The 12,957-nt window shown below is 40.8% G+C and overlaps 1 protein-coding gene across 1 annotated transcript; it reads left to right on the top strand.

The window, feature by feature from the left end:
- The first annotated feature begins 379 nt into the window (after window positions 1-379).
- Window positions 380-11,883, top strand: ppp1r14aa (protein phosphatase 1, regulatory (inhibitor) subunit 14Aa). Its single transcript, XM_040012018.1, has 4 exons — window positions 380-817; window positions 3,901-3,981; window positions 4,419-4,451; window positions 10,684-11,883. Exons 1-4 carry the CDS (start codon window positions 629-631, stop codon window positions 10,864-10,866), a joined length of 486 nt encoding a protein of 161 aa, XP_039867952.1. The 5' UTR covers window positions 380-628; the 3' UTR covers window positions 10,867-11,883.
- The last annotated feature ends 1,074 nt before the right edge of the window (window positions 11,884-12,957 follow it).

The following is a 12,957-nucleotide window of genomic DNA, read 5'->3' as shown; positions in this document are numbered from 1 at the left end:
TCTCAATCAAATCTTCTTCTTCTTCTTCTTCTCATGGCTCATCCCATTAGGAGTCACTCCAGCACTTTTTCCTATGCTCTTTTTATGTAAGTGTACTTTCCAAGCACATAGTGTTAGATAGTAAACACTTACTAACATTCTATTTAAATGCACACCGATGGATGCATCCGCGTAACGCAGCGTAAAAAGATTAGTTGTTGAAGAGAAAGGACCCACTCCTTTCAGAGGTCTCGCTAAGTGCCTGAGGTGGTGGTAGGTGTGCATGCCATGTGCCCCCCGTGAACGCTTACACACGTTGCGCCTGTGACATCATGAGCTTAAGTGACGCAATCGGTTAACCAGGCACAGCTGAGTAATTAGAAAGTGAAAATATCTCTTCTTTTATTTTCATGTATTTATTTATTCTTTTCTTGTTTTTATTAAAGGTTTTACAATCGGAATGGTTCAGTGACTTGCTCTATGTTCCAGAGAAGCCAAAGATTCAATTCAATTCAGTTTTTATCAAATCACAAAAACATCTCAAGAGGAACAAGGAAAAAAAAGGTGGGAGCTGTGTCGCCTCCCAGCTCCTCTTCCGTCCGTGCGCGTCAAAAAGGCGAGAAACCAGCCCGACCAGTCCACAGCAGAGATGGCAGCAGAGATGGCAGCCGAGTGGACAGACGCAGCGCTCGAAGAAAACGCCGGCGAAGAGTGCAGTCGTAGCATCCCGAAGAGACATGCCCGGGTTACGGTGAAGTACAACAGGAAGGAGCTGCAGCGACGCCTCGACGTAGAGAAGTGGATCGACGAGAGCCTGGATAGACTGTACGCGGGGCAGGTGGGTGTCTCTGAGAGAAGTGAACTGATTTAGGATACTGCACAGTACTGTCTGCGTGTCCAACACGTTTAAAAGCTTTCGAGTTGAGAAGAAGTTGAAATGCGAAATGGAAAATATTATATTTAAACAAGAATGTTGCGTGAAGACACTTTCCTGAGACTCATCTTCAGGTCTCTGTTGATTTATGAGGTGTTTAGGGAATGAGGGGTGGGGCACTATGTTGTCCTTACAAGGCCAAACATCCTGTAGATGTGAGATCTGCTGCTGTTCCCGTCTCACAAATCTGTATTTGTCTTGGAGCTTTCTGCCTTACATGGGCAGTGTGGAACTGGGAGAAAAGGAAGAGGGGGTAGGAGGGAGAATGCTGGTTTTATGTCCCAGGAGGGGGTAAACACTACATCTGGGAAGCAGCTGACAAGATGTTAGAATCCCTCAACAGGAGTTGCAGGGAAAGTTTCTTGTTTTTGGACTTAAGAGTTATAATGAAAGTCTGGTTTGATTTTAAAATGGCAGCATTCAGATGGTTACAATGATAAGTCATCTCTCCAAATAAAAAGGAGCGAACATACCAATTTTCTCATCATCCCCATACCCAGAAGATTCTGAGTGAGACAAATGCTTTTTTTTGTTTTTTTGTTAAATGGTCCTTTACAGTAAACCGACCTTACTCAACCAAGTATGATTATGCAACATAAGGTCATGTCACACTCAAGAACAGCATTTCATTGTTTTCAAAAATAAAACAAGCCTAAAAACAGGAGTTGCTGTTATAGTGCATAGAGTTGCAGTCCTATAAGTGCCAGGGGCCTGATCACAAAGGCAGTGCAGTGCACTGGTGTGCATGGGTGGGTGGACTGGCCCTTCACTCAGCTTGTACAATGGCTGTTTGTTCAAACAGAACACGCCACTCTTACTGTAGCCTATTACATGAACACTGTTAACATTCGGTCCCCACAGCCTAAACAATGCAATTAATGTTTGCAGGCTGAATGTAAATATTCCAGCTACTATTAAAGCTTAAAGTACTATTTGGACATGGAGGTTAAATGTTTCAGGAAGTCTTTTTAACTTAGTGACTGTTAAAATGGACATTTGCACATGGCTGAATCGCTTTTCTCAGCATAAAGGTAGCCTACCTTTAATAATAATGATGATAATAATAATGGATTGGATTTATATAGCGCTTTTCAAGGCACCCAAAGCGCTTTACAATACCACTATTCATTCACTCTCACATTCATACACTGGTGGAGGCAAGCTACAGTTGTAGCCACAGCTGCCCTGGGGCAGACTGACAGAAGCGAGGCTGCCATATCGCGCCATCGGCCCCTCTGGCCAACACCAGTAGGCAAGTAGGGTAAAGTGTCTTGCCCAGGGACACAACGACCAGGACAGAGAGCCCAGGGATCGAACCGGCGACCTTCCGGTTACAGATGCGATTCCCAACCTCCTGAGCCACGGTCGCCCTTTAGAACTTGGGTATTCAGAAAGTCCCTGTAAGTATGCGTACTGTGGATGTGCTGACTAACAGACATCTGGTAAGAATATTACTACAAAGTTGTGCAAAAGTTGTTTTGTGTGATCCGTTTATCCTGGGATGAAACTTTTTTTTTTTTTTTTTTTTTTTTTTAGCTCAGTCCAGAGGGTGTGAGGACTCTCTGAATGGTGTGGTGTGTATGAAGATGTTTTAGACCATCATATTAGAAAATGTTCATCCAAATGGTGAAAGTCCCCATCCAATGGTGACTTTCTGTTAGATTTAATTTTAATTTATCAGCTGTTTGTATTCCAAAAATTATCATTCCCAGGGAGTGAATCCTCTCCTAATCTCAGCCTATTCCTTTTTATGGTTTTTATTAGCCAGTTGAAGTGGAAGAGTTGAGACAGGCTCTAGGTGGTAGGGAAGAGTTACCAGATAACTGGGAAAGTACAGCTGACGTGTTGAAGTATTTGCTGTATCGTCTGGACAAATGAAAGAAGACCAGGAGACTCAGCAGTGGAATGAGCAAGTACACAAAAATATTCAAAGGAGGAAGCTGGCACAGAAAAATTGAAATCGGTACATAGATGAAGAAAGTGGATTGGGGTAGGCTAGACATACAGCAAAGACAGACAAAGTAAAAGAAAAGGCTTATAGTGAGTTTATGCTAGCTTGGACACTGAAGGAGAGAAGGACTTGCACTAGCTTGGCAGAGAGCTTGAACTGGAAAGGATGTGCAGCAGGTCAGGGTGATCAAGGATAGACATGAAAATGTACTAATTAATAAAGAGTGCTGAGAAAATGAAATAAATACTTTAAAGAACTTACGAATGAAGAAAGTAGTAGTAGTAGTAGTAACTACAGAGAGATAAAGCTGGTGGTTGGTTTGCAGTAGTGATCGCCAGTTTGACAGATGTGTTTTGTTTTGTTCACATGATCATAGTTACTTTGGATCCACTGACAACTGAAAGGACAAAGTCTTAAGTTATGAGTTAGTACCTGCTCCAAAAGGCACCGACAACACAAACACAGTAAAGATCCAGTGTAATGACTTAAAGTAGTAGATAAGGTCTAATCTGAGGCAGATTTAAACCAGCTCCAGCTGCCTATTTCTGGCCACCTGGCAATCAAAGCAGCCACCCCCCAAACTTTTGTATCCAAGTGAATTTCATTCAAAATAATTATGAAGGGGGAAACTATCCACAGAGGCTGAAACAGTTCTTTGTACCAAGCTGTAAACATGCTTTTTAATGCTATAAAGCTGGGCATATTAATATGTGATTCTATGGGGAATGACTAACTCTTGAACCCAGCTTCAGTTGCTATCTAGACAAACAGAAGTCTTTGAAACCTCCGCATTGGCCTAGTTTTTCAACGCCATAGGTTGCCCCTTAAACAAAGAAACAGATGAACAAAGCATTTAAAGCTGAGTGCATGCCAACTGCAGGAAAACGGATGATACTTGATTTTTCAACTGATAACAAAATCAGTATTGTAGCATGCATCTGTCACATTCTTGTGACGTGTGTATGCCTTCTACGATGACTCACTGAAGCGTTCCACATGTGTTTTCATTACTTCCATGTCCATGTGTTGCCCTCAGGAGAGTGACATGCCAGAGGAGGTTAACATTGACGATTTGCTCGACCTTCCGAATGAAGAGGAGCGAGTCAAAAAGTTGCAGGTAATATGACCTGTTTCATTTATCGCTATCTTTTCAATTTTGGCATGAGATAAATGGATGTGTTGTTTTGTTTTGTTTTTTTATTTCTGACCAAATAAAGTAAAAAACACAAGGTGCATTAATGAGGTTTGTATACAAGTCCAAAATTGAGCAGGTAGACGTAGACACTCTTCAAGACAAACCCCCTTATGTAACAACGAACAAAGAAATTTACAAATTAAATTTTATACAGGTTGCTACGTTCTCATTAGCTATAGATATGTCCACATAACAATAATAATGGAAAATAGTAGTTAGAAATCAGCAAAACGGAGTCAAAACGATAAGTTTGATAAGTCAAATCATCTTCATACAAACATTTTTTGTTTGTTTGTTTGTTTTTATACAGTTGTGTGACTTAAGGTTTGTTTTAACACTGTCCTTTTTTTTAAAAACAGGAACTTCTTCAAAAGTGCAGAAGCAGCACAGAGGTAAGTGAAAACTGCAAGTTACATTTACAAGCACTGATGCAAACATGCACGTGAGCTAAACTAAAGCTACAGCCCGTCTTTCTTCCTGCGGTCCTTCCACATTCCTCAGCAACAACTCTTTCCAGTTCAGTGATAGAAACAATGAGGCTCTCTGGAACAAACAGAGTCAGTGTAGGAGCTGCATTTTCGTTTTTTTGTTTATTTTTTTATTTTTTTAACTCAGACTTAATTTATTAGACTTTTTGGATATGGATTAGATTAAACTGATTCACTTTTATCCAAGCACTGAAACATTTTTTTCTTCCCTTCTATATCCTCTCCTCACCATGGACTATATGCCCTAAAAAGTAAAGTTTTCAGTATGACTTCAATAAACACTTTCCTAATGAGTTAATGATCTCAGTTGTTAGCATTTAGTCACTGATGATCTCATTTAAAGAAAAATAGATGTTGAAGCAGAGTATTGTTTTGGCAGTGGATGCCTTTGTGCCTGACAAGATCGACAAAGATTAACATGGGGGCAGCCGAAATGCTGTTGAGGCTTCAAAATGTTAGTCCATAACTCGGTTAATGGTTTCACGGTGGCTGCATCCATCTTTTCTGTACAGTCTGCACTACTAACAGTGGAAGGGACAAAAACCACACTCCTGTTTGTGCAGAAATTGATTGCAAAGTTTATCTTAAATAAACGTGAGCAGTCCAAGTCTAAAGTTTCCATGCTGGACAGCTGTGGATGGATGTTACGTTTGCACCGGTGATGACTGAAGCAAGCACACATACAATATTCAACAGTCAGTGCACGTATGACAAAAACCACACTAGGTGAATATTGTTTTAAAATAGGTTCAATTAATGAAGGTAATGAATGAATATAAAACACCTGCAACAGCTACAGCTGATAGTAACACAGAGATTTAGTACTTCTGATGAATGTTTATGAATGTTCATAGTAAACAAATGTGGACAGGGAGTATTTATACATGGCAGGGGCAGCTGGTTTTTTCACCTGCACGTAGACTGTTACCATAACACAATATATCTGGGTATTGCATGTCTCAACAAACTATAGGGCTCAAGTAGCTAAAGCAGCGAAAAGCTTAACCAAGTGTAATGTTAAACATAAAATTAAAGGCATCACGATCACATGCTACCAACAACTCACAAATCACAACAACAGTGTCCTCAAGGTGCTTTATATTGTAAGGTAAAGACCCAACAATAATACAGGAGAACCTCAACAATGTGATAACCCCCTATGACCAAGTGCTTTGGCAACAGTGAAAAGAAAAATATCCAGTTTAACAGGAAGAAACCGCAGACACACTCAGTCTTAGGGAGGGACGGCCATCTGCTTCGACCGCTTGGAGGAGACTCTAGAAACTAGAGTATTAGGGTGATAATATTACTGGCCTGATTATTTAAGACCTTGTATGTGAGGAGCAGGATTTTGAATTCAATTCTGGATTTAACGGGGAGCCAATGAAGGGAACCCAATATAGGAGTAATATGTTCTCTCTTTCTAGTCCCTGTCAGGACTCTTACTGCAGCATTTTGGATTAACTGAAGGCTTTTCAGTGAGTTTTTAGGACTTCCTGATAATGACTTCCAGCCTGAAGTAATAAATGAATGAACTAGGCTTTCTATCATCACTCTGCAACAGGATATTTCAGATTTTAGAGATATTATGCAAATGAAAGAAAGCAGTCTTACATGTTTGTTTAATATGTGCATTGAAGGACATATCCTGTTAAAAACCACTCGGGTTCCTCACAGTGTTACTGGAGGCCAAGGTAATGCCATCCAGAGTAAGAATCTGGTTAGATACCATATTTCTAAGCTTTTCAGGGCCGAGTACAATAACCTCAGTTTGATCTGAATTAAGAAGCAGAAAGTTAGCGGCCATCCAGGTCTTTATGTCTTTAAGACATTCCTGCACTTTAACTAATTGGTGTGTGTTATCTGGCTTCATGGACAGATAGAGCTGGGTGTCATCTGCATAGCAGTGAAAATGTATGCTATGTCTTCTAATGATGCTGCCTAAGGGAAGCATGTATAATGTAAACAGAATTGGTCCTAGCACTGAACCCTGTGGAACTCCATAATTAACCTCAGTGTGTGAAGAGGACTCTCCATTTACATGCACAAACTGGAGTCTATTAGATAGATATGATACAAACCACTGCAGTACAGTACCTGTAATACCTGCAGCATGTTCTAATCGCTCTAATAGGATATTATGGTCGACAGTATCGAACGCTGCACTGAGGTCTAGCAGGACAAGCACAGAGATGAGTCCACTGTCAGAGGCCATAAGATCATTTGTAACCTTCACTAAAGCTGTTTCTGTGCTGTGATGAGCTCTGAAACCTGACTGAAACTCTTCAAATAAGCCATTCCTCTGCAGATGATCTGTTAGCTGTTTGACAACTACTCTTTCAAGGATGTTTGATATGAAAGGAAGGCTGGCGATTAGCCTATAATTAGTGAAGACTGCTGGTAACAGTTTAACTACTGTCAGGTTGAAGGCCTGTGGTACATAGCCGGTTATTAGAGATTGAAACATTAATTAATGGCAGCACTTCTTTATGCAGGTTTGTAGAAACGGGGTCTAAAAGACACGTTGATGGCTTGGAGAAAATTATTACTGAAGTTGACTTTCTCAGGCTTTACTCAACAGAGCTTTGAGTTTTTGTCAGCCTGGCTATGGTGCTGAAAAGAAACCTGGTAGTGTTCTTACTTTCATCAGTCAGTGATGAATAATAAGTGGCTCTAGCTTTACAGAGGACTTTAAAAAAAATATAGCAACAATTTATTTTTCAAGGTTAAATGATGATCTTCTAAATTACTGAGGCACCATTTTCTCTCCAGCTTACAAGTTGTCTGCTTTAAGGTTCGCATTTAAGAATTATACTGGTGAGTCAAGTACCTCTGGTTTGAGGCTTTCTTTTTTTAGATGAGCTACAGTATCCAGAGTCGTGTGCAGTGAAGAGATACGATTATTAACAACATAATCGACTTCTATGTTGGTAGTTCCTGTAGCTGCTCTGTATTGTGTTGGTGTATGGCAGGGGTGGGGGAACTCCAGGCCTCAAGTGTCGGTGTCCTGCAGGTTTTAGATATCGCCCTGGGCCAACACACCTGAATCTAATGACATAGTCATTAGCAGGCCTCTGGAGAACTTCAAGACATGTTGAGGAGGTCATGTAGCCATTTAAATCAGCTGTTTTCGATCAAGGACACATCTAAAACCTGCAGGACACTGGGCCTTGAGGCCTGGAGTTCCCCTACCCCTGGCGTATGACATTGAAGAATATAACAGTAGCTGTAGCACTTTCAGAAAGATATCTGCTGTGATGACATGTATTCCCCCCCTTTTTTTTTTTTTTTTTTTAAATTTATTTTTATTTCCACTAAAATCTTTTAAACTGTAGCAATTTTATGCACTTAACCTTTCATCCACATACGCATGAAGTTTTGGTTCACTGACACTGGATCATTTGGAAAACGCCTCTCAGGGAGAAGATATTTGGGAGCTCTGTAGATGTGCAGACAGGGAAAAGTGAAAACTGTCAGAGGCTTACTTGCTAGCATGGTTACATCACCACCTTATTGGTTTAACAGCATTTCAGTTTTTTTTTTTTTTTTTTTTTGAAGAAAAAGATGATGACTCTGTGTTTAAACCTCTATACACATGGACTAGACCTTACTTTGACCATTTAAACTTATCTACAGTGGGGCAAAAAAGTATTTAGTCAGCCACTGATTGTGCAAGTTCTCCCACCTAAAATGATGACAGAGGTCAGTAATTTGCACCAGAGGTACACTTCAACTGTGAGAGACAGAATGTGGGAAAAAAAAAAAAAAAAAAAAAATCCATGAATCCACATGGTAGGATTTGTAAAGAATTTATTCGTAAATCAGGGTGGAAAATAAGTATTTGGTCAATAACAAAAATACAACTCAATACTTTGTAACATAACCTTTGTTGGCAATAACAGAGGTCAAACGTTTACTATAGGTCTCTACCAGGTTTGCACACACAGTAGCTGGTATTTTGGCCCATTCCTCCATGCAGATCTTCTCGAGAGCAGTGATGTTTTGGGGCTGTCGCCGAGCAACACGGACTTTCAACTCCCGCCACAGATTTTCTATGGGGTTGAGGTCTGGAGACTGGCTAGGCCACTCCAGGACTTTCAAATGCTTCTTACGGAGCCACTCCTTTGTTGCCCGGGCGGTGTGTTTTGGATCATTGTCATGTTGGAAGACCCAGCCTCGTCTCATCTTCAAAGTTCTCACTGATGGAAGGAGGTTTTGGCTCAAAATCTCACGATACATGGCCCCATTCATTCTGTCCTTAACACGGATCAGTCGTCCTGTCCCCTTGGCAGAAAAACAGCCCCATAGCATGATGTTTCCACCCCCATGCTTCACAGTAGGTATGGTGTTCTTGGGATGCAACTCGGTATTCTTCTTCCTCCAAACACGACGAGTTGAGTTTATACCAAAAAGTTCTACTTTGGTTTCATCTGACCACATGACATTCTCCCAATCCTCTGCTGTATCATCCATGTGCTCTCTGGCAAACTTCAGACGGGCCTGGACATGCACTGGCTTCAGCAGCGGAACACGTCTGGCACTGCGGGATTTGATTCCCTGCCGTTGTAGTGTGTTACTGATGGTGACCTTTGTTACTTTGGTCCCAGCTCTCTGCAGGTCATTCACCAGGTCCCCCGTGTGGTTCTGGGATCTTTGCTCACCGTTCTCATGATCATTTTGACCCCACGGGATGAGATCTTGCGTGGAGCCCCAGATCGAGGGAGATTATCAGTGGTCTTGTATGTCTTCCATTTTCTGATGATTGCTCCCACAGTTGATTTTTTTCACACCAAGCTGCTTGCCTATTGTAGATTCACTATTCCCAGTCTGGTGCAGGTCTACAATACTTTTCCTGGTGTCCTTCAAAAGCTCTTTGGTCTTGGCCATGGCGGAGTTTGGAGTCTGACTGTTTGAGGCTGTGGACAGGTGTCTTTTATACAGATGATGAGTTCAAACAGGTGCCATTCATACAGGTAACGAGTGGGGGACAGAAAAGCTTCTTACAGAAGACGTTACAGGTCTGTGAGAGCCAGAGATTTTCCTTGTTTGAGGTGACCAAATACTTATTTTCCACCCTGATTTACGAATAAATTCTTTACAAATCCTACCATGTGAATTCATGGATTTTTTTTTTTTTTTTTTTTTTCCCCACATTCTGTCTCTCACAGTTGAAGTGTACCTCTGGTGCAAATTACTGACCTCTGTGCAAGTGCCCCCACCTAAAATGATGACAATCGGTGGCTGACTAAATACTTTTTTGCCCCACTGTAACTCCAGATTAAGTAGTTACTCATGAGGACATTTACACCACATCACAACATGGAGGGGGGGGGGGACCTCCCTCGTCGCAGCCTTGAGGTCATTCTCCCGGGACTCTGGTGCTCTTCGAGACATTCTTCCATCTATGGACATATGAACACTGAATACTCTTAAACAAGAATGTGTGGAAAAATGATTAAACGCTACATTTGGTTCTGCTTCGTGCCTCACAACAATTAATTGTTATCAAATAAGAAGCTGTTTGTTTTTTGATTCTCTGATAAGGGCTGCAGTAGATTCAGATGCTTCCAGATGGTTCCACATATAAAGTATGTTGCAACTATGGTCTCCTATAAATAAAATCTATAAAAAAACAAACCCTAAATATCTGATTAAAAAAGTTCCCATCTTTAATGTATTACCAATCTCGCGTCTCTAATCAGGGCTACAACTGGCAAAGGCATAACTGAGTTCCTGAAGAGGTTGCAGTTGTTACACAGTACATACGTGTAATTATATTGAGCTCATTGTAACTTCATTTTACTTTCTAGTTATATTAAATTCTACTATTGTCCAGTGTTGCTTCAGTCAGTGAGCCATAAGGAGGTGCTATTACTGTCATCTTTTATTTTAAACAAAAAAAAGACCAAAATAAACTGCAGTAAGCCTGAGTGCTGTGGGTAGGATTAACCCCATTGTCAATCGATTTATGATTCAAATTCCATTTTTGTTTAGTTTTTTGTTTGTTTTGTGGGCAGTCATGGAATACTTTTTAAATACTATATCTTGTGTATTATAGACAGAAATGATTAGATTTAGGTTGTGCTGTTAAGTGTGAAAGATCTCTTAACGGACTGGGTTTCTGTTTCACCCTCAGACCTTCATCAAGGAGCTGGTGGTCAAGCTACAAGGAGTTCACAGGAAGGATGAGCTGCAGAGCGAAGGCATTGAGCATCCTGTCATCTGTCATGGCCACTATCGCCATGAGCCTTATCACTTCAACAACCCACAGCACCACCACCACTTTCACCACAACCAAGAGCAAAATCAGACCCTCTGATGGCCCAATAAACATGCACACACTCACACACACACACAGACATACACACAAATACTATTGTGAAATGAAGTCAGTCGTCCTGGATTACAGAAGGCAAAGTCGGTGAAGCATTAGATACATTGTTGAAAACGACAACAAAATTATTAAATATAGATTTCTCTTGAAGTCCCTCTGTATCTCACTCAATTTAAAACCCAATACAGTATTCATAAAGGAAAATAGAGTGAGCCAAGAAGCTAATCTATGAAGCCCACATTGACCCAGCGGCACCACCGAAGCTCACTTGCTCACAGCTCTGGTTTCAGTTCACAGCCAAGAAACGTTGGTTCAAAAAGGAGATGTACATGTTGAGAGAGAGAGTGACTTTCAGACAGAAGAAGCTTTGCTTTGCCCTCTGTTTTTGGTCTTTATGTCTAGCCAGTTCTATATGTCCCTTAATGTCGTACTATACCTTAAAACACAAACAAACATGTAGGTTTACTTGACTGGAAAAACAAAACAAAACACCGCTTAACTTGTACTCTTTGTCACTTTCCTTACGTAAATATAGTTGGTGTCAGAAACTGTTGTGGTAACGGATGAATGTATATGAAGGAAAACAGGACTGACAGCAGATTTTGAAGTGACATCCAAGGGTGGCTTCTAGGTCAACAAATTCACTGTGTGAACTGAACTGTGTCACAGAGCACATGAACATGGGTTTAGAAATAACACCGCTCAATCACATGCACATACGTGTGACTTATTTAACAGCTGGTAAATTCCAGTGGTTATTTATTGTCATGATTACAGAAAAAGGATAAGGATCTAACATGCTGGTATGATGTAACACTGGAAATAATCCTGTTGCATTGCTTATCCACTGTAGCTTTTTAATATTCCATTGTTATTCATATTGTGTTTGAGTTTTGGTGTTGCTACGTTGTGAGTTATGTCGATATATTCACTAAATTGTAGTTGTGCAAAATAACCGAAGTCTCCTGAAGAAATGTCTAATAAAATAATTTTGTTCAGTTATAATGTTTGTTTTCAGGAGGAGGTTGCACTAATCCGCTGAGATGTGCAGTCTAATATACAGCTGGATGTGGGACACATAAGTTCAATGGTGAATTATGAACTTTAAAAAAAAACAGCTTGTGTCAAAGGCCACAACATTCCTCAACCAGGACTACTAAAGCTCACCAGCTGCTTGGGGAAATATAATTTGCAGTTTGTGCTGCAGTCCCTACTGAAGGGCAGTATTTCAAAAGTAGAGGAACTATGTGGGTGAGGCTTGCAGTAAATAACATTTTGACAGGAGGCAGAAAAACATAGACCACTGTGGAAACACAGGCAGTCATTAACTTGAAGAAACCCTTGGACTAATACTTCTGGAAGTAAACTTAATTTCAGGGAGAGTAAGGGTGGCCACTTACTCCTTTTCCCAGTGTTTATACTGTTTATCTGGACGTAGCATTTCCAGTGGGAGGAACGTTTCATCCAAGTGACTTCTTCAGGCTCAGAAGAAAGACATGCCATTTTAAAGAGTCCAGTGAGCTCATAGATCATAGATCATTTCTATGAGAGCTTTGGGAATTGACAAAAAGCCCTGATCAGAAGAACCGAGGCCCCTGCTGGTGACATGGCTGCAAAAGTTTGCTTGTGTAGGTGGGTGGGTTATCCAGAGCCCTAAAAATGAACACCAGACCTTGGAATTGAATCTAAACGGGGAGCCAGTGCAGTGAGATCAGCATAGGTTTGACATGAGAATGTCTGGAGGCTCTGGTATGGAGTCTTGTAGCAGTATTCGATACAAATTCTAGCTAGGTGAAGCGAGATGACATACCAATCTCCATCTCCACAAATAAAAGATCTCTTTAAGCAATGTAAGATAATTCAGCTGTAGGATTTGTGTTTATTTGTACTTATAGAGGCACTGCAAATATGTTACGATGTTAATGTATACACTAACGTGTGACATTTACCTGGTGCCCCAGCAGGGGTCTTTTGTGTGGCGAACATCCTGGCTCATCCTGACCTTTGTGGGAACGTATTCATCACAGCAAGAATTCGGCCTCAAACTGAGAGCCTGCTGGCTCTGTTTGTATATTT

This window comes from Simochromis diagramma, unplaced genomic scaffold (genome assembly GCF_900408965.1).
Source record: "Simochromis diagramma unplaced genomic scaffold, fSimDia1.1 OVJJ01000123.1, whole genome shotgun sequence".
Classification (NCBI taxonomy): Eukaryota; Metazoa; Chordata; class Actinopteri; order Cichliformes; family Cichlidae; genus Simochromis; species Simochromis diagramma.
This window is presented reverse-complemented; position numbering and strand designations above follow the sequence as displayed.

Excerpts from the sequence above, each read along its gene's own strand:
- ppp1r14aa (XM_040012018.1), top strand. The coding sequence starts at position 629 with ATGGCAGCAGAGATGGCAGCCGAGTGGACAGACGCAGCGCTCGAAGAA. Across the intron at positions 3,982-4,418 it reads AGCGAGTCAAAAAGTTGCAG|GAACTTCTTCAAAAGTGCAG; the intron begins GTAATATGACCT and ends TTTTAAAAACAG. Across the intron at positions 4,452-10,683 it reads AGTGCAGAAGCAGCACAGAG|ACCTTCATCAAGGAGCTGGT; the intron begins GTAAGTGAAAAC and ends TTTCACCCTCAG.